Source organism: Acartia tonsa, chromosome 2 (assembly GCF_053477335.1).
Source record: "Acartia tonsa isolate MP-2025a chromosome 2, ASM5347733v1, whole genome shotgun sequence".
Lineage (NCBI taxonomy): Eukaryota > Metazoa > Arthropoda > Copepoda > Calanoida > Acartiidae > Acartia > Acartia tonsa.
Window position 1 is genome coordinate 1938961 of NC_137261.1, and position 22996 is coordinate 1961956.

The 22996-nt window shown below is 38.9% G+C and overlaps 1 protein-coding gene across 1 annotated transcript in view; it reads left to right on the top strand.

Annotated features, from left to right (window-relative positions):
• The window catches only part of LOC145333789 (neuronal acetylcholine receptor subunit alpha-7-like), a 55975-nt gene that overhangs the window by 24037 nt on the left and 8942 nt on the right, over nt 1–22996 (top strand). The window contains exons 6-13 of the mRNA XM_080179027.1: nt 4139–4195; nt 6068–6113; nt 6742–6807; nt 8077–8181; nt 8894–8916; nt 9333–9438; nt 9766–9889; nt 10455–10548. Of these exons, the coding sequence (XP_080035153.1) occupies nt 4139–4195; nt 6068–6113; nt 6742–6807; nt 8077–8181; nt 8894–8916; nt 9333–9438; nt 9766–9889; nt 10455–10548 (621 nt within the window). The remainder of the gene's footprint in view (nt 1–4138; nt 4196–6067; nt 6114–6741; nt 6808–8076; nt 8182–8893; nt 8917–9332; nt 9439–9765; nt 9890–10454; nt 10549–22996) is intronic.

Consider the following 22996-nt stretch of genomic DNA (forward strand, 5'->3'; position numbering starts at 1 on the left):
TATTTTTTTTGCTAATAATAATCTGCAATTTCACTTGCGGATTGCAGATTCAGGTTCTGGGTCCAAAATGGGTACGAAAATTGGGCGGATTGCGGACTTTGGATTACGGATTGGGATTGCCAACTCTAATAATTTTTGTCCAATTTTTCTCGCAGAAAAATAGATATTTTGTATTCCCCAAACAACAAATAATGGATTTTGCACAATGATTATTATTATTGTAAATAACATCATTTTACATGAATCATTAACTCATATTTTCATTATTACACACTTAAATTATTATCAGGGCTTATGCATCCGTAGCCGTTGTTGCCTCCTCTTAAAAAGCGAAGCTTTTCTATAATTAAGATGGGACCTTCTGTCAGTCAGTTCGGCACAATTAGCTCTTTTCGTTAATTTAAACAGATTATATTTGTCCTATCGATTTCAAACTTTTTATGATGATTCCTATAACAATTAGGTACGATTTACAAGGTACACGATATAAGCGAAGCATCTCTATAATAAATAAATGTATGTCCTTAAACAGTATCCTATATTTAAGCAATTTTTAAACAGGTTTCTACAATTTTGTTTATACCTTTAAATTAATATTCTGATTTTGATACTCTACAAGAGTTATTGTTCGTTTATCCTTTTTCTGAGATTAGACTTTGCTTTTATGAATGTTGTCTTTCTTTTTTACTATATTCGTCACTACTATTATAAAATATCATTTAGAAAAGCATTTTAAATTCCTGCTATTAGTCAATATTTATTAGAATAGTATTCTAATCCTTGAAAAATGTTTCTTTGTGCTATTACATCTATGTACATACATATAGCGAAAACTAATAATTTTCTTCAATATATTTTTTTATTGTGTAAATGTACATAAAGTAGAATAACCTTTTTGTATTTGGATAAAGAAGGCTTTGTTTACATTTTTTCTTATCCGCCTTTTTATCCATCAATATGTGAAAACATTCTTCAATATCAATTCTTTTTATTTTTCTATTGTAATTCTATTTTCTCAAGTATTGTTAAGGAATATATAAAAGGAAAAAATACATTAAGATTCTATGCCTAATAATTTTATTTGGCCATTGTTGTATGTACAAATGATGTATGCAGGAGCGTGCGGGAGGTGGTTGTAAATTGTGGTAAATCTCTAAATCGAAAGATTGGCACACTATGTTCCAGAGAGTGACAAATAATCGTTTTTTACATTTTGGAATATACACTTTTAAACAATTGTTTAGTAATATACACAAGTTTTTGGAAATAAAGCCGAAAGAATTAGCTCTTTACTATGAAAATTTTTAAATATTATATATATTTGGAATCAGTATGTAATAATTTATACGTTAAGCCTTTAAAATAAGTCAAATCTCCATTTTTTGATGTAATTGTAGATGGTTTTCTTAGCATACCCGATTTCTGTAAAATAGACAATTTTCTTCTAATGAAAATTTTACGTTTGGTTCCAGATCTCTTAAGCGCAAAAGAGCGCAAGCAAATCCTCTTACATGGTGATATTAGATGTATGTATAATATCAGAGAACTTTACCCTGTGTATGCGAAGGTATGCGAAGTTTGTTTTTTTTAAGCCCTAAAGATACTGGGTCTATAAAAAAATAACAATTCTTTAAGATATAAAAGTAATTTATTTTCTACTTATTTAAAACACATATTCATTTAAACTAAAAGTAAAGAAAAGTTTTAAATAAAGATTATCTCTAATTGTTTAGGCTCTTATCTGAACCATTTTACTTTTTTATTGGGGGGAGAGGGGGGGGGGGCAACGCCCCACTTACCACATCTGAACCCATTAAAGCTAGAAGTTAAAAAAATTTTATGTGGTTTCCTAGTTCAAATATATATTCTTATTTAATTCGGTGGCATTATTTACTCCCTTCACCCTTTTATTAAGCAACCTTTTTCCAAAGGTGCTTTCATACTTATTAAAAAAGACAAGTAGAATTTTTATTGTTTAAGATAGAAAATGCTTCTTTTCAAGTAAATTGAAAATAAAATGAAAGTCTTTCATATCAGAGATTTATAGGGATTAGACAATGGCCGAGAAATCAATGTACATTCCCAATGCTAATACACAAAATTGCCCCTTCTATAAATTACAATTAGTGATTGAAACGTTTGGACACTCAACTAATAAACCAACCAATCAAAATTCAATAAAAGTCCCACAAATTGTTATGCCCACAAATAAGAAAACGCTATTTGGTGAATTTGGAGACTATTATAATAAACAGCCCATTGTCCTCTCCCTCCCTACATATACACACAGAAAATAAATAAGAAATAGGCTCATCTGTATGTCAACTTTAGATTAGAAATCTCAAAATATAAATATCGGCGGCGGCGGTCGGCGGGAAAATGGCGGCAGATTTTCATATGATTTCAGTAGGTCATACATACTTGTTAGAAAAGCTTATGTTTAAAGTTTGAAGTCTATAGGTCAAAAATTGCGGTCTCAAGAGCTGTTTAAAGATTTCTGAGGGATCAGGACCTGCAGGATCATACCTGGACCCTGAAATTGACTTAAATTTGATATTGGTATGTACTGGTATAGGATATTTTAGTACTTGCTTAGTTTAAATGCTTAGTTTAAGGCAAACAAAATATTTTTGGTCTTTACCTGTATGACCCTGCCAGGTTTGCTGGCATCCTGTGCCAGCCAGGATGGAGATATTTAAAATTTCGCCATTATAATGAAAGATATATGGATACTAATTGCTATTTAAATAAAATTTCATCAAAATTTTAAAATATCCACTCTCTATGATTTTTTGTCATTTTTTGGCTTTTTTGGAACACGGTGTGGCATATCCTTTCCTCTTTTAGCTTCACAATGCCCTTTACCCCCCTAAACCTCAAAACTGTCCACCCCCTTATTTTTAACAGATAAGAAAGAAAAAGTAGAGGGGGTGTGCAATTTTTTTTCTTTGCACATATCTATACACGCCTTGTTATATGTGAATAAAGTTAGAACTCTAGAATAACTTATATTACCATTGGATTATCTAAACTCCCGTCCCCAAACTTGTTTTTCCTAAAACTCATTTCTGGCGAAATACAAGGTGTTTAGCCTAGCAAAACGAAACAGTAATTCTTGTATGAAAGTATCAAGGTGTTTTTCGGCCGTGTGTTTTGCAAAGGATCTCGTAACTGCTGATCCAATATGGTTCTTCATTTCACACTTCCCAGAGAAATTCCACCTGGAAAACTGACTCCCAATAAAATTTTAATTTGAATAAAAGCGAGAGAGGTGGATTGACTCCCCCAACCTACCTAGAGGCCTTCAGTGTCGCAACTAGTACTTACATAAATCAAAATAAAAGAATGGTGTGAGGGAAAGGTATTCGGGCGAAACAATTTAGTTTTTCAGTTGTTTTTTCAAAGATTTATATAGTGCAAAAAACAAGAACGACAACCTTTATACAAAAAGTATAGGCTATGTTGTGTACTGTATAGAGTTGCACTGCACTGATGGGCGCACATGGGGTCAAGCATAGAGAAAGAAGAAAAATATCCGCCTTTTTTAAAAGCGAAGCTTTTCTATAATTAGGGTCGGTCCGTCCGTACGTCCGTAACGGATAGCTTTTTTCGTTAATTTAGGCATGTTAGAATTGTCCTATCGATTTCAAACTTTGTATGGTGATTCCTGTATTAGTTAGGTACGATTTAGAAAGCGTAGCAACTCTATAATCATTACCAAAATGTCCGTACGTCCATTATAAACATGTTGATTTTTAAACTTTTTTAACATCAAATTTTTATATGATCTAATTATCCGATTGATCTGATTTTTTGTATGCTGATTACTGGGACAACAAAGTACATTATTATAAGCGAAGCAACTCTATAATTAAGTCCTAAAAATGTAAGTATGTCCATAAACAGTATCAAACTATATCAAGCATTTTTTCAACAAATTTACTTACAATTTTGAATCGACTCTCAAACAAATTTATATTCTGATTATTCAGTTCTGTTTCAGCGCTTCGCTTTTATGGATGATGTCATCCTTTTTTTTTCTTCAAATTATTGAAAAAATATTGGGTGGGGGAGATACTGTGCTTGCTAGACCTTTTGAGAAAAAGTATGAAATATTTATTATATTTTTATTATTTAGACGAAGAACATTGTACTATTTCTCCAACCTAATTGGGCCTTGTGTTTTGATAGCCAGGTAAGTTATTGGATAATAACTCATAGTAATATTTATAAAAATTGGCTGAACCGCTAGCATCTAAGGGCCAGAGAGGTGTTAGAAAAATAGTCTGAAACCATCCCAAGACTACAACCTGAAAATGAAATAGTATAAACCAACACTGGATCTATGTGAAGCTTACATAAAAAAGAGACCTAGTCAGTTCAGTAGTTATTAAGATCTTAAGCCTCAGACAGTTAAACTGCTTTATATAAGCAGGATCTGTACTTGAAAACGTCGCAAGATCTCTAGGAGAGTAGCTACTCTTGTTTATTTTCAAGATGTGTAGACATTTTTGCATCTATAATTTGCTTGATTGACGACATCAGATTATTTTTGGATTTTGTATTAGACAGGTCACTTATATACATATAAGTTAAAAAGCCATTTCATTGACTAGTTACCACGTTGCTAGGGTTAATTTGTAGGTTACCCAACTGTCTACTCTACCCTTTATTGTAATCTAAAATATTTTTTTATTGATATTGCTGCATTGCTTATGATTATAAGTGTTTGTCTTCATTTAATCTACTCTGCCAATGCGTGGTAAAATTATAAATCTATATAAAATAATATAATTAGCAAGTTTATTCCAAAGAGTTTTACAAAGATATATTTTTATCTCCATGTTTTTATGCCTCTTTCCCTGGGATAAATATATTTTTTTTTTAAAGTAATGTTTACCAGTAGGTTCCCGCTGTTTTTTTTTTTTTTTGGGGGGGGGGGGACCCAGGAAAAATAGTTTTTCTTTACATAATCAATTTATAATTAAAAATTTAGCTTAGACATAAATATGCTTCAAAATTCTTTTTTCTCTCCTGGATTAATTATATTACTTAATAATACAAAACTATTTTTAAAAGCGAAGCTTTTTCTATAATTAGGGAAGGTCCGTACGTCCGTCCGTAACGGATTTCTTTTTTCTTTGATTTTGGAATGTTAAAATTTTCTTAAAGATTTTTAACTTTGCATGATGAGTCCTGTAGTAGTTAGTTACGATTTAGAAAGCGTAGCAATTTATAATCGTTACCAGAATGTCCGTATGTCCATTTTAAACATGTTGATTTTTTAACTTTTTTAACAACAATTTTATATGATATAATCATCCGATTGATCTGATTTTTGGAGTACTGATTCTTATTACAATAAGATACAATGTTATAAGCGAAGCATCTCTTTATTCAAGTCTCAGAATTCAGTTTTCAAGAAACTTTGCAACAAATTTATATATAATTTTGTCAAAACTTATACATATATTGTATTTTGTATATTCAGTTTTGACTCTCTACAAGTTTAATGCTAGTCTATCATAACGTTTCAGATGTTGTCATCCTTGTTTTAAAAGATTTAATTAATTTGCAAAAGTTTTAGAAAAATCTAGAATTCTTGTGAAGAGAACAATTGTCCATTAGAAAAGTTGGTTGAATAGAAATTAAAAATTCTTTTAATTAGTAATTTCTTTCTAAAATTTAAATTAGTATAAAATCCCAAATCTACAATCATAGGGCTCTAATTGCTACAAGGGGCAGAAAATACAAATTTTAGCCAATGGGTTAGAAAATTAAATCTCTCATATATTAGATAGAAAACCTTTTGTAGAGGGTTTTATTATGAACATTCTCTTATATAAAGAAGTGAGGTTTTTCATTTATGAATAGCTTCGGATCTGAAAAAATTAAATTCTCCAATTTAGAGACGCTTTGTATAGGTCCCATAATGAACTTTGGCTATTGTATATTTAGACTTGAGTCTAATTTATGACTTTCATTGAATCTTCGAATACAAAGCGCCAAGAAGCTAATGGCACACCCGCTAGTCATTTAAGCGCAGTAATACTTGTTTCAATTTTAGTATGGCAGTTCTTGGGTTCAATTTTCCACCTGATTCTGGAGAAAAGGTCAGTAATAATTGTTCAAAGTTATTTTCTGTCTGCTACTATCTATGAGGCAAAGTAAAACGATATGTTTCTGTCGTATGAAGCTTAGGATCTCGCTCACCGCTGGAGCGATTGAATTTTCATATTATACCTGACCCATACGAAAAATTCAAGCCATTTTATTTGGAGATGGAACCAACCCCTCCCCTAAAAATTCTTAAAAATAAAAAAAAAGAAGGGGGGGAGGACCATTCCCTCCCACAAAATATCACAATTCGAATAAATACAAGGGAGGGGGGGGGGGGGGTGATATTGTGAAGCCTTTAGTAAATATATAATGAGTGGCCAAATCAATAAGATGACCAACAGATTTCAAATGCGATTATTACATAGGGGGGAATCAAATATTGGTTGCAAAATCCTATTTTATATAGTATATAGTAAGCTTTTTTTCTGTAGCAAAGGATCTCGAGAACCTCTGAACATATGTATTTGTTTTCCTTCTTCCAGTAAACTTCTAATTTGTCCAAGGAAGAGAAATCTCCCAAAAAAATCCCCCCACACAAAAAAAAATTTAAAACGGGAGGATGGGCTGATTCCTTCCCACTTTTAAATTTTAATAGTTTTTAATTGTAAATTTAAATATCAGGTAACTCTGGAAATTACTGTACTCATGTCTCTAACTTTCTTCATGAACATGGTCTCCGAATTACAGGTAATATTTTATTCAATACTAGCGACCTCTAGGGGCACTTGAGAAGGGGGAAGTCGAATTTGATAACCCAATTTCTAATTTTAGATTTTAAAAGAAAAAGTGAAAAAAAATTTTGGGGAGGAAGATTTTTTTAAGGGGGGAGGGTACTACCCCTTTCCCCCCCTTTTTTAAATTTTAGTTATAAGATTGAAGATTTTTTTTTTGGGGGGGGGAATAATTTTTTTTCTAGGGGCGATTTCTCTTGGGATGGTGGTGGTACCCTCCCCAAAAATAGTTATAAACCTTCCCGGGACCTATTAGAAGCTACCCTGTTAGGGAGAGCCCGATCGGTTCAGCAAGATCCTTCGGTACAGACAGAAAAACAGACAGACAAACTTTACTTTATTATAAGGATTAATCAAGCCACGAAGTTTCTCTTAGAAATTCTAACTTTAGAAATTAGCTGGAATTATAAACGTGTTTTTGAAATGACAATCATTAATAAGTGATATTTTTAAGGCACCAAAAATTTCAGCTTGCGCGCAGCTATTGCTGCTTAGATATTTAAGAATTAAAATGTGGAGATTTTGGTTTGTCTAATCTGTAAAATCACCCAAATCGACGAATGGACCTAAGTAAATCCTCTGATATTACCTCTTAGGCTTTCATGTCAACTTAAAAAAAAAAGCTTTAGCACAAAATAGGCATAAAATAGATTCTTATCGTCAAAATAAATAATTATGGTCCACTTTCGGTTAATATGAAATTATTGTCTAATCTTTACAAATCTTGTCTTTATCTTCCACTTAATCTAGATTTGTTTCTTTTCCACTTTTAATTCAAGGACAAGCACAATTTAATGAGAAAACAATTAATTGCACAATAAACCCATGTAAATAGTTTGACTTTGCTTGTAAATTTTAAAGATATTTTCCATTCTAGAATTTTGTTTTGATAAACAAATATTTTTTTGGTTTTAAATTTCTGTAGTAGATTTCTGATAAGATTATAACTTTTTGCATTTGCTAGCTAGTTATATAAAAGAAAAATAAGTACATGCTATAAGTATTTTTATAAACATTTTGGAAAAAAAGATTAAATTCTTTAATGTGACATGTCTCTCTAATATTTACTGCTGCAATGAGAAGAATGTCCATCTGATTCTCTAGGAGCATAATTGTCATTTTGACTAGCAGAGTGTTCTAAGCAATTCTCTAGGAAGAGGGATAAATATCCTTTAAATAACTTGAAGAAAAAACACCAAACCTATCAACCTATTTTATATTTCAGCCACCGTCAAGTGAAACGCCGCTGATCGGAACATACTTCAGCTGTATAATGATAATGGTTGCTAGCAGCGTGGTCTGTACAATTATGATTCTAAACTACCACCACAGGAAAAACATCTTAATTGTGACACTTAATAAATATACATATTTTAATATTTTAGACAAGTTAATTTTGGATCTAGGAACCTTCAGTTTAAAATGTTTTAAAGCTAAATAAGAAACAAGCTTAACTTTTATCTAGAATCCAAACTATATTTTAATATCATGTATGTCTCAAAATTCTTTGAGAGTAAAACTTTGATTTGCTCCATCTTTATCTTTATCTTTTTGAGGAACAATAAAAGCTGATTTCTGATTTAGATAATTTTATTGTGCACGCTAAAAGGGATTTACTAAGACCATAATAAAGTAAACTTAGGCAGAATTTACTATTGTGTTACAAATGATGAAGCCAATGATGACTAGGCTCCAAGGTTTCCTTTAATTGTTTTGCTTCTTCATATAACGAATTATTGAAGAAAAACATATATTGGAAAAATGGTTAAGGCATTTTAGGTGGTATTAAGTGTTATGTAAAGAACACAAAAAAAAACAATAAGATACTTAAAAATAAATCATTACCATGCCTTTCAATTTAAAATGGAACATGGGACATTGACTGAATCTAATCTTCAAAATACTAAACATACCAACTATCCATATACCAAAAGTAAGATTTTTATTGCAGCATGGGGTCAATTTAATTTAACTATGGAAAATTTTCTTATATTTTTCATGTTTGAATTTTTCTTTCCCTAACCTACAATTATGATGTTGTTAGACTGGCAAACACTCATTCCATGTAAGTGATTATTACTAAGTTATAAGTTATATTCTCATAAAAAAGTATCAAGATGTGTGTCTGTAGCTCTCCTTATCAGTAAGATTCTTATATGTCCTGAGACTATACAAGATTTGGAAGGGGGTCGGAGGGTGGGGGGGGGGGGTGGAGGGAGGTAACTTCACATTTCAAAGAGACAAAATTTCTCCCTTCTCTTTTTAAGATAGCCCCAAGCGGCCTCCAGGGTCGTCAAAACATTTTGTTATTTTTACACTGGCAAAAGCACATTATGTATTAGTTTTTCTTTCTAAATGATGAGGGTGGGGATTGTCCGCTACCAATAAAATATAAATAATCTACATATATGGTATCTAAATAAATCAAACTAAATATACACCCTTAATTCATTAAATACCATCTTTTCTTTATTTGCTCAGGCCACGGTGGATAGCAGTCATATTTCTACAGTGGCTGCCCTGGATTTTAAGAATGTCAAGACCGGGCCTTAAAATTACAAAGAAAACCATTCTTCTACAAAATAAAGTAAGTAATAGACTTAACCAACCCATTCTATGTACTTTTCATTTCATATATTATAATAGTTATTTCTCGCATCGTATTATAAACGGCTTTCCGCGGATATAGAATGTACAATCATAAGATTAAAACTAGTTTTTTTGGCCCCGGGTGCCGAAGGCACCGGCTAAAAAAGCTGGTTTTAATCTTATGATTGTACATTTTTATATTCGTAGAAAGCTGGATATAATTCGATGCTAGACATAGGTTTTTCGTATGGATGAGAACCGGTTCCTATCCACCGGATTCGAATGAATACGAGAAATGATTAGTACTGAATTAATTTCTATATAGATGGAGCAACTAGAGAAAGGCGACAGAAATTCGCGCAGCCTGCTAGCGAACGTATTGGACATGGACGATGATTTTATACCAAGCCTCACTGCTACCAAGCTCAGAGAAATGTGTCCTCCAAAAGGTAAAACAATGGCTGAATTCTAGCAATAGACAAAATTAAAGCTTTACTGAACATCGATAAGTGTTCGGTTCAGCCATTCGAGATATAAACGTAAAATTTAAAATATAACTAATTTACTCTATTAGAAATAGAAGAACCTAAAAACTTACAGCTTTTTAGGTATGTTTATTAAGCAGATTTCTTAAAAAGAATAACCCAATTGTTCCAGTGTTTAGTGGGATCTTAATGGACAGACAATTTACCTTACCACTTTATATGGTAGGATTTCTGGTAATGCAATGTCAACTCAAATTAGTGGAGGGTATAGTTGTTTTATTCTCTCTCTTTGTTTTATAGCCTTAAAGTTGTAAACACCTATAAATGCTAAACTCAATAATCAGTGTTAAGAGATCTTACTGGGAAAAACTGCATAAAAGATACACATCAAACATCAACAATTTTTCTATTTTGCAAAGTCTCCTTATATCCTTGATAATACATATTTGTTTTGTTGCTGGTAAATCGTTTTCTAAAACTTTAAAAAAGGATTATACCAATGTTGGAAAAAAGTTTGTTTTTATGCCAGGTCGCAACCAAGGCTGGATGGATGTTGGAGGCGAGGCAGATAGTTATGACAGTTTATCTGGTCTAGGACAACACGGATCACCAAGGTCCCACAGGTAAAAAATCTGGGTATAGTCCCCTTCGTTACATCGCCTCTTAAGGGGCGTTTCTTAGTATTTTCACAGTAGCGTTTTATAGGGTAGGTGATTGGCCCGCATGGTTAGAGCTTCCGGCAAGGGCTAGAAATAGGAGAAAAGCTACTGTGAAAAAACGACGAAACGTCCGGGGCGATGTCACGAAAGGGACTATACCCAAAAATATAAATCTGGGCTAATTTTGTCTTTGAACTGTGGTATCCGCCGAGGATCAATGGCAGACACCGGAGTTCAATTAGATTACGGCAGTGTGACAGACGTGGACACCTTACTATAGAGAAGCTACGCTTCTCTAGCTTTCACTAGATAATGATCAACATCTACTTTCAGTTGTCACTTTATTGAAGGGTTAAGAGATACTGGGGTTATATACAACAAACAATAATTACATGGATAGGAATAAATAATCATAACATAAAAGCATAAATAATATATATACAATGGTCAGTTTGGGCAATAATGATTCCCCCATCCCTGGAAAGGGTGGGGGAGAATTAAGAATACAGTTAACCATAATAAACATGACAGATTCAAATCATTAATTCTAAGCGTAGGGAGGGGGTCACTAGACCCCTTCCCCAGGACTCGGGGGAGGGCCATTGACCCTCCACCGAACCCCAGATCAGGGGTGCCATAGACATGGCTCACGGTTGCCGAATACCACAACTCTCCCCTCGGAAGGCTGGGAGATGGTTTCCCTACCAGACTTCCGACAGTGGTTGAGGCCTTCGGCCCGCTCCTTAGGGCTAAAAATATATACAAACGATAATGATTCAATGGAATCCTAGTGGTGAGTATCTTCTTAGGGTTGATGGGCTCCCAATGTGGGGTAGAAGGCAGAGGCTGCCTTGGGTTGGATACGTTGGTCAGCGCCGGCAGGTATCAGGTTTGGTGGTGGCACATTTGTTGCTGGAACGGTCAGCAGCGGGACCTGCTGGTTGTTGTTGGCAGCGGCTGGGGCACTGGCTGCCAGGTTGAGTGTCTGAGCAGCGGCCTGTCCTCCTGAGGGGCCGCGGGGTCTGCCAGAGGGCGGTCCTGGTCTACCTGGGCGGTCATGCCCGCTGTCCGTTGATTTCATAGACACCATTTCCTCGGCTGCTTCCCTGCCGATGGGGATGGCATCCCAGTCCACTGAAAAGTCCCGGGACTTGGCATGGTTGAGCCTGGCTCTAGCCATCGCCTTCTTATACAAGGCTGGGTGGTACAGGAACACTTGTGATATCGCATTCAGGGCTGCCCGGACTCCTCCTTGTGCTGCTGCCAGAGAAATGATGGTGAGGTCCCCCAGCAGTTTGAGGATCAGCAGCAGCAAGCACAGGATGGCGGCGCCATCTCCCCACTCGTGGATGGCTTGTCTAAATCCTGCCCAGACATCCAGGGCTGCCTCTCCTTCCTCCGCCAGTCGGTCAATGTTGTAGGACACTATCCCATGGTCTCCTGTGGCCGAACAGCTGCCTTGCTGAACGCAGGAGCCATAGGATAGGCCGGTCAGCATGGCACTCTTGTACGCTGGGAACGCCAGCAGCTGTTGCCAGTCGTTCAACTCAGCCTGTGAATACAAACCACCTGAACTGAAGTCATCTAAGGGGTCTGTCAACAACTGCTTGGGCGTATCCAGCGGGGGTGGCCTCTTCTTGGGAGCAGGGGTCAACTCTATCCAGCCTTCCTCTGCGTGCACAGTCAGGGGGTAGGTGGAGGAACAGGGAATCTTGGTGGCGTGCTCACTGTATACCCGCGTCACGGCGTCTACAAAACCGGTGGGCTCCACTGGCACTTTGTCCCAACACTCCTTGTGTTCGCGGACAACATACTTGTGCCTTTGGCAGGTCAGCTGCAGCAGGATGTCTCCCCTCAGTACCGAGAACGTGCTCCCCTGGACACGCACCGGGTGGGCCGGATCTAGTTGCTGGAGCTTCCAGCAGTTGGCCGCTACTTCTTCTGCTGCAGTGCTCCTCATGCGTGTTTCCAGGGTGAATCCAATATAACCTGCATGGATCTGTGCTTGGAGGGGAACGTCAACATCCCTGGCCGACACTCGGGGCAGCGCAGCCGCGGCTGGATCAGCTGCCACAAACAGCGCTGGATGGTTGGTGGCATGGGCCTCGAAGTCGCAGTTCACAATTGAGGTGGGGCTGGTCATGTTGATGAAAAACTGGGCCTGATGGTCAACCAGATATGCATCCCTCACCAGGCTGGGCTGGAGGCTGCGGATCAGCCTCAAGGGGCAATCTCTTCCCAGGTGGTCCCACACGTAGGTTGCTTCCCCAGTGATACAGGACAGCTCAGAATGGGGACAGTCGAGGGTCAGGTGGTCAGACTGGGACTCCACCCGTCCATCCTCCACCACATAGGTCTCCTCCTTGACCAGCAGCCGCCGCTCCTGGAGCACTAATTCATTGCGGTAGAGCTGGCCCTCAAAGTGGACGTCCTCCCCCTCGCAACCCACCCCCTCGGGGCTGTTGACGAGGGCGCCCACTACATCAACGGTGAAGAACAGGGGGTGGTTCAGCTGGAACGTCAGTGGCTGGGTCTTGCCTGGCAACGTGTATACTCGGTTCCTGGCCAGGTCTCGGCACGCTTCTGGGTCTATCTTGGTTGGCCTCATGAGGGTGGGGACCGAGGTCACCTTGAGGTGACCCCATACCCCACACCTGAATGTCCACTGGGACACGGTGAGCTGACAGCTGAACCCAGTGGTTTCCCTCACCTTGACTTGCTGCAGGACGTGGATGTCGTGGCCCAGGGGCACCTCCTGGTGTAGGGGCTCCGTGTCACACATCTTTTCTTTGTTGTAAGACGTGACATGGGTGGGGTTGGCACAGTCCCACCCCACCAGGACGTAGCTGGTTGTAGGCCACACGGCTGCCAGCAGGAGGCCCCACAGGACCATCCACCAATGGGAGAGGCTTCCAGGTAACCATCTTCCTCGTGCACGCGGCTGGGGATCTCCGGCTCTGGTCACGGCTGCTTCTTGGGGCTGGACACGGCTGGGCTGCTCCTGGCTAGACACAAATTTCCATTGAGCGTTATCTGTATGCGGCCGAGGCACCCCGATACCCTCCCCAATGACAGACTGGCAAGCGACTGGCACTTGCCTGGGTGTCGGCTCCCCTAGCCCTAAATGCTCCCTTCCCTGGTCCAAGGCATGCCCAGTGGCATGGGGCTGAAGTGCATGTGGCACAGGCTCGCCCTTACTCAATGCCCTCCCCTGCCCTAGGAACTCAGGTGCATGTGGCACAGGCAAGCCCTCATTTTCCCAATTTTCAATCTCCTCAGCCTCAAGTGCAGGGGGCACAGGCAAGGCTGGGTGTTTACAAGGTTTTGGATTCAATACATTTAACAAATTCAACTTATCCTGATGGTGAGCCGCTGGGTTCCCTTGGCTGGTAGAGGGCTCTGGATGGCATGTAGCTGGACTCTCCCTGCAGGCTGGTGGCGCTGGCTGGCATGTAGCTGGGCTCTCCCTGCAGGCTGGTGGCGCTGGCTGGCTGGGGGTGACGGGTGTCACCCCTTCCTCTGGGACCGCTGGCTCGTTCCAGGACTCAGGTCTCTCGGTGGCGGCGACGGTTGTCGCCCCAGACATCAGGTTGGAGGCTGGCTCGTTCCAGGATCCAGGTATCTCGGTGGCGGCGACGGTTGTCGCCCAAGGCACACGGTGGGAGGCGCTGGATAGCACCCCCCCATCATCCCAGGTGGCGACGCCGGGTGGCGTCCCATACATCGATGCAGAGGTGCTGGCTAGCACCTCCTGCCTCTCTCGTTCAGCGGCTGCCAGGGCCTCCCCATACACCGTCTCAGGGACGCTGGGCAGCGCCCCTCCACTCTTGCTGGGTAGGCTCGGTCGGGCAGGTTCCATCATATTGAGACTGAAAGGCTGGGGCCTCAGCACCTCTGGCTCGGCTATGTTGTTGGGCTGTATCAGCTCTGGCCCCAGATGGTTAAGACTGAAGCCTAGGCCAACCCGGTTGGGCTCAGCCGCGCCGCCCAGTACGTTGATCCTAGCTGGGACAGTCCCGAACTGCGGCATCCCATCGGCTCGGTCCGCAGCTCTGGAGGCGGCTGCTTGCGGTGGTGGTGCCGGGGGCGCGCTCCCTTCCATATGGGCCACTCTGCTGGGCTTCCCTGGAGGGGCACCTTTGTCGGCGGTGCGCCTGCGGCTGGCTACCTGGGCCCAGTCAGCTCTACACTCGGCCGCCGTGTGGCCGTCATAGTGGCAACGCTCACACTTGGCAGAACGGTCACGGCGTGGCTGGGTGCGCCTCTCCTCTAGGCTAACTTCCACAGGCGTTGGACAGTCTCGAGCTCGGTGGCCTCTCCCCTGGCAGCGGTAGCAGCGGCCTGGAACCTTGTCATCTGGAGCGACCTTCCCCATCTGGTGGAGACCCGGAGCCAAGGAGCCAATCTCCATTGGCTCCGACTCGTCATATTGGGGCAACTGGATGCAGGCAGATCCAGTCAGCCCGTCGGTCGAGTCGACTAAGCACACACCCTCCTTCAGCTGCTTAGTAACCATGGTCACGGTGAACATGGCCTTGCGAGTGTACTCAGGTACACTCGCAATTTCATGGTTCATCATGAGGCGTTTTACATTGGCGTTACGAATTCCACGGTTTAATTCGTCCACCAACAATTCAAGATCCTCATGATTGTAGGCGTCCCTATACAAGGCGCACTTTGTTGATATGTACGCCTGTATAGGTTCTGTCGAGTGTTGCTTGTAGTCCCTAAACGCTTGTTTAAGCGTTTGGGACTCAAAAGCAGGACGAAATAACAATTCACACTCGGTCTTGACCTGCTCGTAGGTCAAGGCTTGGCCTGCCTCGCCAAACAGATGGGACGCCATTTCCGCCGCTTGCCCTACCAATGACAGTAGTAGGGCGTTGCGGCGGTTGAGGGAATCATGAGGTGGCACGCGGTAAGCCGCCCATGACATTTCCAGTCGGCGGATATGTGCCGACCAGGACTGCTTGGGCGGCCCTCTATACTCCGGCAGATTGCTCAGCATCAGCTTGCGGTACTCGGCTGGGGCCGGCTGAGGGTCATCCTGGAGCCATCCTGGGGCTTGGTCACCTCCTGGGACTTGATGCTGGTCCATTGGGTCAACGGTGAAACGGCGGGCACAAAGTTATACAGGACTACAATGAATGGGTTGTCACTTGAGGCTTCCTAGCCTAACAGCCAACACTGTTTGTATCACTAGGTTGGGAGTTTTAGTTTGCAAAGGTATAACTTAGCTGTACTTATCAATAGTTAGGTGTTGAGGTAGATAGATGTTGAGGGTCTGAACTGCTGTCAGGAACTGATTGGGTTTTCCCTTATCACACTAGAGCTAGGAGGAAAGAAACTTGCAATTCTTTATTTGCTAAAAATACCCCTGTTAGATGCTATGGAGTAGCTCTGCTCTGGTGTGAAAGTGTGTGTGTGTGTGTGTGTGTGTGTGTGTGCGTGGAATCTTCTGTCCTTGTAACGCGCGTTCGCGCCGTCAAATCCGCGCACACGGGGAAAACGCGCTCTCACCCCTCAGCTCGCTCCCTCATTGGTCCGCTTCGTCCGTTGGATTTATGATGTTTTCCGCACTTTGTTGCGCTACCCGTGAATGGCGCTCTGTATATCCGATCGCTAGCTCCACACTACAGACGGACTTAGCCTAGTGTGGGTAGGAAGGGGGAAGCGCGTGAGGGGACGGGGGTAACTCCGGCCGTTCCCACTGTGAGGGAGGGGGTAACTGTGTGTTGGTGTAATGGGGCCTCTGCTTCTTAATCTTAGGCTTATCTGTTATATAACCCTGATTGTATTTGTCTTCAAATGGAGAGGGGCCCCCTCCCCTTCCCTTGGAATAAGGGGTGTATTTGTTATTGTGCTGTGGGCTTGAGATTGTTTTGATTATATTACATCTAACTTTTATTGCTGTCCTTATCACAATTGCATAACAGATTTGTTGACCAACTCTGTTCTATTTTTAGCTGTTATCACAATAAACAGTAATCCAAGCCTGTTCTATTCTTAGATTTATCACAACACAACAATTTGTTTGCCAAGCTTTGCTCATAAATCTATTGTTTGGTCATCACATTAGGGTGGTAATCCCTGCAAATGTGATATAATATCTGTCTTCTAGATGGGTGGCTGCGTTGTAGCTTCTCAGGATACTCGGGGTTGACGTAGTTTTTTCTCTGTTCTGGTGCACTACACCCGTATGTTAGCTCGCAGCTTGCAGCTATGTGGCATGTTTCAGCCTATCGGCGGCAGGGAATGTCCCGTCCTGCTAGCGCCACTGGTTCGGATCCTGCTATTTCTTGCAGTAAAGTTGGCCTATTTTCAGCCGTCTACACGTATTTGGCTTGTTTCAGCCGGTCCGCAGGCCTGTTTCAGCCCTTTTGGCGCTCAATTCTCCGTTAGATATCAGCGCTGCTCGCGGTTATTCGTCAGATTTCGCTGTTTTGCTTCCACAACTGCCGGATGCAGAGTTAAACTTTGCTGTCCAGGGTGGGTAATTCAGGTTGCTTGCGTCAGTTTTGCCAGATTCACTGCTGGGAGTACCTTAGCCTCAGATGCGCGTCTGCTCTACACTTGTGGTTCGCCGTAATCTCACACAGCTGTCACCAAAGTTGTGGTATCCGCCGAGGATCAATGGCAGACACCGGAGTTCAATTAGATTACGGCAGTGTGACAGACGTGGACACCTTACTATAGAGAAGCTACGCTTCTCTAGCTTTCACTAGATAATGATCAACATCTACTTTCAGTTGTCACTTTATTGAAGGGTTAAGAGATACTGGGGTTATATACAACAAACAATAATTACATGGATAGGAATAAATAATCATAACATAAAAGCATAAATAATATATATACAATGGTCAGTTTGGGCAATAATGATTCCCCCATCCCTGGAAAGGGTGGGGGAGAATTAAGAATACAGTTAACCATAATAAACATGACAGATTCAAATCATTAATTCTAAGCGTAGGGAGGGGGTCACTAGACCCCTTCCCCAGGACTCGGGGGAGGGCCATTGACCCTCCACCGAACCCCAGATCAGGGGTGCCATAGACATGGCTCACGGTTGCCGAATACCACAGAACCACTATTTCTAAAATATACTACATAAGTTAATTTTTACATGAATAATAACCAAAAATTTCAAACTAATATCAGGTTATCATCGAGTATACATTTTTTAACAAAAATAAATATTCATGCAGGGTTTAAGGTAGATGTAATTATTCTGTTATGCCAAATTTTCTAATAGAGCTATCCATTACGGACAAACGGACCAACCCTATATGGAGCAGAGTGTAAAAAATTAGTTTTGTATTTCAAATACAAATACATAACTTTACAATAATAAATTGCAATAACAGAAAACAAAAGAATCTTAATTAACTATTTCATAACTTCTCTTTGTTAAAAATTTATTTTATAGGAAGCAATATTAATGGATATTATTTTTTGTTCTCTCAAAAATAGATGCTGTGAGTATTGGTGCAAAAAATATGACGTAACAAAAAAAATTAGCCAATGAGAGGCCACTATAAATTTTACAATTGGTCAATAACGGCCTCTCATTGGCTAATTTTTTTTGTTACGTCATATTTTTTGCACCAATACTCACAGCATCTCAAAAATACAGTAAACAATCAACAAAGTATTCGGCAATTTTCGTAACCAACAAGTTCAAATGATAATAAATACACTAAGGTCCTTGGGCATGCTGGAATTCATAAGAAAACATTACATTTTAATAAACTAATTATAATCAAGAGAAAGTTTTCCTTTTCCTTACATGGCCAATCCCTTAAATCCCTCGCTAGAAGTTAGATTTTTTTTGTTAAATATTCAATACTTTGAAATCCCATGGCTTTAACTTTTTAACCAATGTTAGAAAAGTTTTTTTTATTCAAGTAAGATTCTTGTCACTCTTAAGGACGAAGATATTTCTTCTGTAAAATAAAGTATGAAACTTTATTAAGGATGTAATTTAGCACTCTGCTAAATAAACACTTAAGGGGATTTATCTGGAGACCATACTATTAAATTTTAAAATTCAATCATTTTAAAGAAAAAAAGTAAGATAAAAAGTTTCTTTTCTTAATTTTAAATCAAATGGGAAAATTAGAGTTCTAACTTAAATTGGAATCAAAATACTTAATTAATGTCTGTTTCACTAGCATTTTGTTTAAACTAGAGATGGGCTCGAGGTTCTATTAACGCCTCCTTCAAAAAAGGTATCTAAGATATCCACGATAATATCTGATTTAATGGCAAATCTCTCTGCTCATGCAGGGTTTAAAACATAATTAAAATGTAAAGGGCAAAGGAAAATTGTTTATGATAGTCACTTTGTTGGTGTGAATGGAGATTAAAATATCATAAAACTGCTGGATCAAATTTCATGGAAAATCCGGAAGCAACTTATAGTGCCTATAAAAATCATGTCATGCTATACAAATGACCAATTATAGGCCAGTATCCATTTTGCCATTGTTCAAATAAAATCTCTACTGGCCTATAATTGGTCATTTGTATTATTTGATGTATTTTTTTAAACTGCTTCGAAAATACGTACTAGTTATACTAAGATTACTCCAACAGAATGTTTATACTCATCTTAAAAAAAAACCGATCATAAATCTTTTTTTACCAATTTCTAACTGCGGGAGCTTTTCTTAGGGTAAATGAAGATACTTGTATAATACCAAAAACTTATTTTAATGCATTAGATGTAAAATTTGAAAGTTTGATTAACTAGTTATATAGTTACCAGAAGATACGTGAACGTACATTCTTTAACAAGTGCAATATTACCAAAGTAGCCCAGGAATAAGAAGCTAACAATTTTTAAAGTGTTTTTTTTAAATGGTAAATTAAATTTTACAGTTTAAAATCTTGTTTGAACCAGGGATTGAATGTTTAATGAACTAGAATAGAATCGCCAGTCGTAGAAAAAACGAACGAGTATGTTGTAATGATAGAGTATTATTGTTTCTAAAAATCATATGCAAATTTTTAATAATCTATAATAATGATAGTCATTTAAAATGTGATAAATATTTAATGGATACTGTATAATATCACAAGCTGTCATTCCCCCCCCCCCCTCCATCTAGGGGTACTTAAGGTAGAAGGAAGTACACCTCCCACCAAAGTTTCAATTTAGGTTTAAAAAAGAAAAAGTAAAAAAAATTGGAGGGGGGATTGGAGTTATTTTGTTCAAGAGGTGATTTCTTTGGGGAGGAAGGAGATTCCCTACCCTAAAATAGATGTAAACCTTCTCTGGATCTATAAGAAGATTAACAGTAAAGGAGAACCAGTTCAGCAATTTTGTATACATCAGAAAATATATCATAACAAGGATGACAACATCCATAAGTAGCGAAGCTCAAAAATTATGAATGGATATCGGGAAAAAAATTTACTATATAGCAGTGTCATACAAGAAACATTAAACTTGATAAAATAGGGAAATAACAAAACCTTTAAAATCATGAAAAATTTAAAATCTAGGAATCGATCTAGCACCGCAATAAATGGACAAATCTTAATGAAACTTGATGGAAATATGTAAAATATTGGTATGTTTATTCCTTGATAATTTCAGCCATCAGTCCTGAATAGGAATCGAGAAAATATTGAAAACCTAAAAATCTAGGAATCGATCTAGCACCCTAATTAATAAACAAATCTTAATAAAACTTGGTGAACATATGTAGAATGTAACATCAATGATCCCTGAAAATTTCAGCCCTCTATCTTGAAAATCACGAAAACTTAAAAATCTAGGAATCGATCTAGCACTCCAAAGAACAGACAGATGGGCATATGTCATAGGAATCCTTCCTAAAAATTTCAGCTATCCATATTGAATAGGAGCCGAGAAAATCACGTTTCCCCCAATTCATTAATTACGGACAGACGGACGGACGGACATTCGGAATTATAGAGTAGCTTTGCTACTAAAAAGAAAACGGTTTGACACGATATTATGTAATGCAATTTCAAAGAATAAATGGGACTGTTAAAATCTGCTAAACTTCAATTATTGAAAATAACCAAACTGTTTTGTAATTTTTTTTTACATCACAGCTACTTTATAGTTCTAACTAGCGGCTACGCCCCTAGAGGCCTCTAGGGGCACTTGAGGAGAGAGTCAAATTTAATATAAAAAAATTTTGGGGAGGGGGGTGCCCTCCCCCCTCATTTTTAAGTTTAGTTAAAAAAAATTAAATTTTTTTTTGGGAGAGGGATTTTTCATTTTTGTGGGGGGTTGGGGGTGTCCCACCCCCCCAAAAATAGTTATAAACCTTCCCGGGTACACAGATACACAGACACACTAGACATCCTGTTACTTTAGTATAAGGATTGTAAGTTCTCCCATTTATAGAAAATAAATGTTGATATCTAATTTTCTGCGCTGTTTTTGAGATACTAGCGGCTACGCCCATAGCATCTAGTGGCTCTGTATTCAAAGTGGTAGAGAGGTCCTATAAAAATAGCTTTAAACAATCCAAAAAAAAAAACAAATAACTAAATCAACTAACAAGTTACATGTGTAAAGCTTACCTAATAAAGAACCCATCCAAGTCAGTAGTAATTGAGATCTTAAACTTCAGACAAAACCCTTACGATGTAAAATAATAGGAAATGGCAGAAATTTTAAGTATTTCTCTTATCAATAAACATTTCCCCGTACATCTGAAATAAGTCGTAATTTTTCCTTTTTTCCGAAAATTATTTGCAATCTTGTAATAGTTATTTCTCGCATCGTATTATAAACAGCTTTCCGCGGAAATTAAATTAACTGGTTTTAATCTTATGATACATTTTTATATTCGTAGAAAACTGAATATAATACGATGCTAGACATAATTTCTTCGTATTGATGAGAACCGGTTCAAATCCACCGGTTTCGAATGAATGCGAGAAATCCACCGGTTTCGAATGAATGCGAGAAATCCACCGGTTTCGAATGAATGCGAGAAAATGTTATAAAATTTATTTGCGGGAAATAGAGTTTGTGTTGAGGAAATAAACTTGTCACGGAGTTATTCATTTCAAAATTAACCATACATTGTGGAATTCAGCAAACAGCAGGGCTCGGCAGCCACGTGTCAGCCGGGACTAAGCCTCATATTGATGCCCGTTTGGAAGCTATTAGATTTATTTTGAAGAGAGGGATTGCTACTTTTGGTTCAGGTTCAGACTTCCAGCTTATTTTTGAAATTTTAAAAGGTTAAGTTCTCTAAGAATTATAAGCGGGTAATGTGCGACTGCTGATTCCTGACAAAGAGAGAGTTAGAGAGAGATAAAACGATGGAGTCTAATAAATTGTAATTTATCGCGGTCATACGCAGTGTTGGAAGGGTGACGCACATTTCATATCTCAGTTTTCGCTATTTGATTTACTTATTTTCTCTAAAAGATAAAAGCGATGCGTGCAAGATTATCTAATTCAATGTAATTTAATGATAAATATTTCTCAAATCGCGAAAATTTGGGGGAAGTGAGTGAAATTGAGGTAATCTAAAGAGTTTTGCAGGAACAAAAAACAACATAGCGCTTATTTTTATTTTATCAACCTTTCATTGTAGTATATAGTAATGAAACTAGAATGAGTTCAAAAGCACAAAAAGTCTCAAAGAGGGACAAACTAGTAAATTATAGAGTAGATGTACAATGACCATAAAAAAAAGAGAAGGAGCAAAGAAAAAAGATATTTTGTAGCATAACTGACAGACTGACAAACCGCGTAGTCTATATTATATAGCAGCCAAAAATCACATATTTTTCCATAGCACGAAAGACAGACAACTGAATAATAGAGTAGCTTTGCTATTAAGAAGGATGGGTTGAGAATAAGGAAAATTAACAAATTTATGCTTTTGTAATATTTAGATTATAAAGTTCTGAATATATATTTTGCCCTTATTGTCAGGGGATATTGGGCTGTTTATTGCACTAGTCCACAAAGTTTTATAATAACGTTTTCTTATTCGTTAGCTAAATAGCTTTAGGGACTTTTATTGAATTTTGATTGGTTGTTTCATTAAGTTAGGTGTCTAAACGTTTTAACCCCTAATTGTAATCTACGATAGAGGTAATTTTGTGTATCTTCATTAGGGATAGGGTTGAGCCGGATACTTTTTTGGCCGGATACCGGATATCCGATATCCGGATAGTTTCAATATCCGGTATCCGGCCGGATATCTGGCAAACGCTCGATATCCGGCAAAATACCGGATACACAGCCGGATACCCGGATATCCGGCATTAAAAATCAGCCGGAGGTCCGGTTTCCAGATAGTTTCAAAATCCGGTAACCGGTCGGATATCGAAAACGGCCCAACCCTAATTAGGGATGTACATCAATTTATTGGTTATTGTCGTATCCCTTTAGATTCCTGCCTTA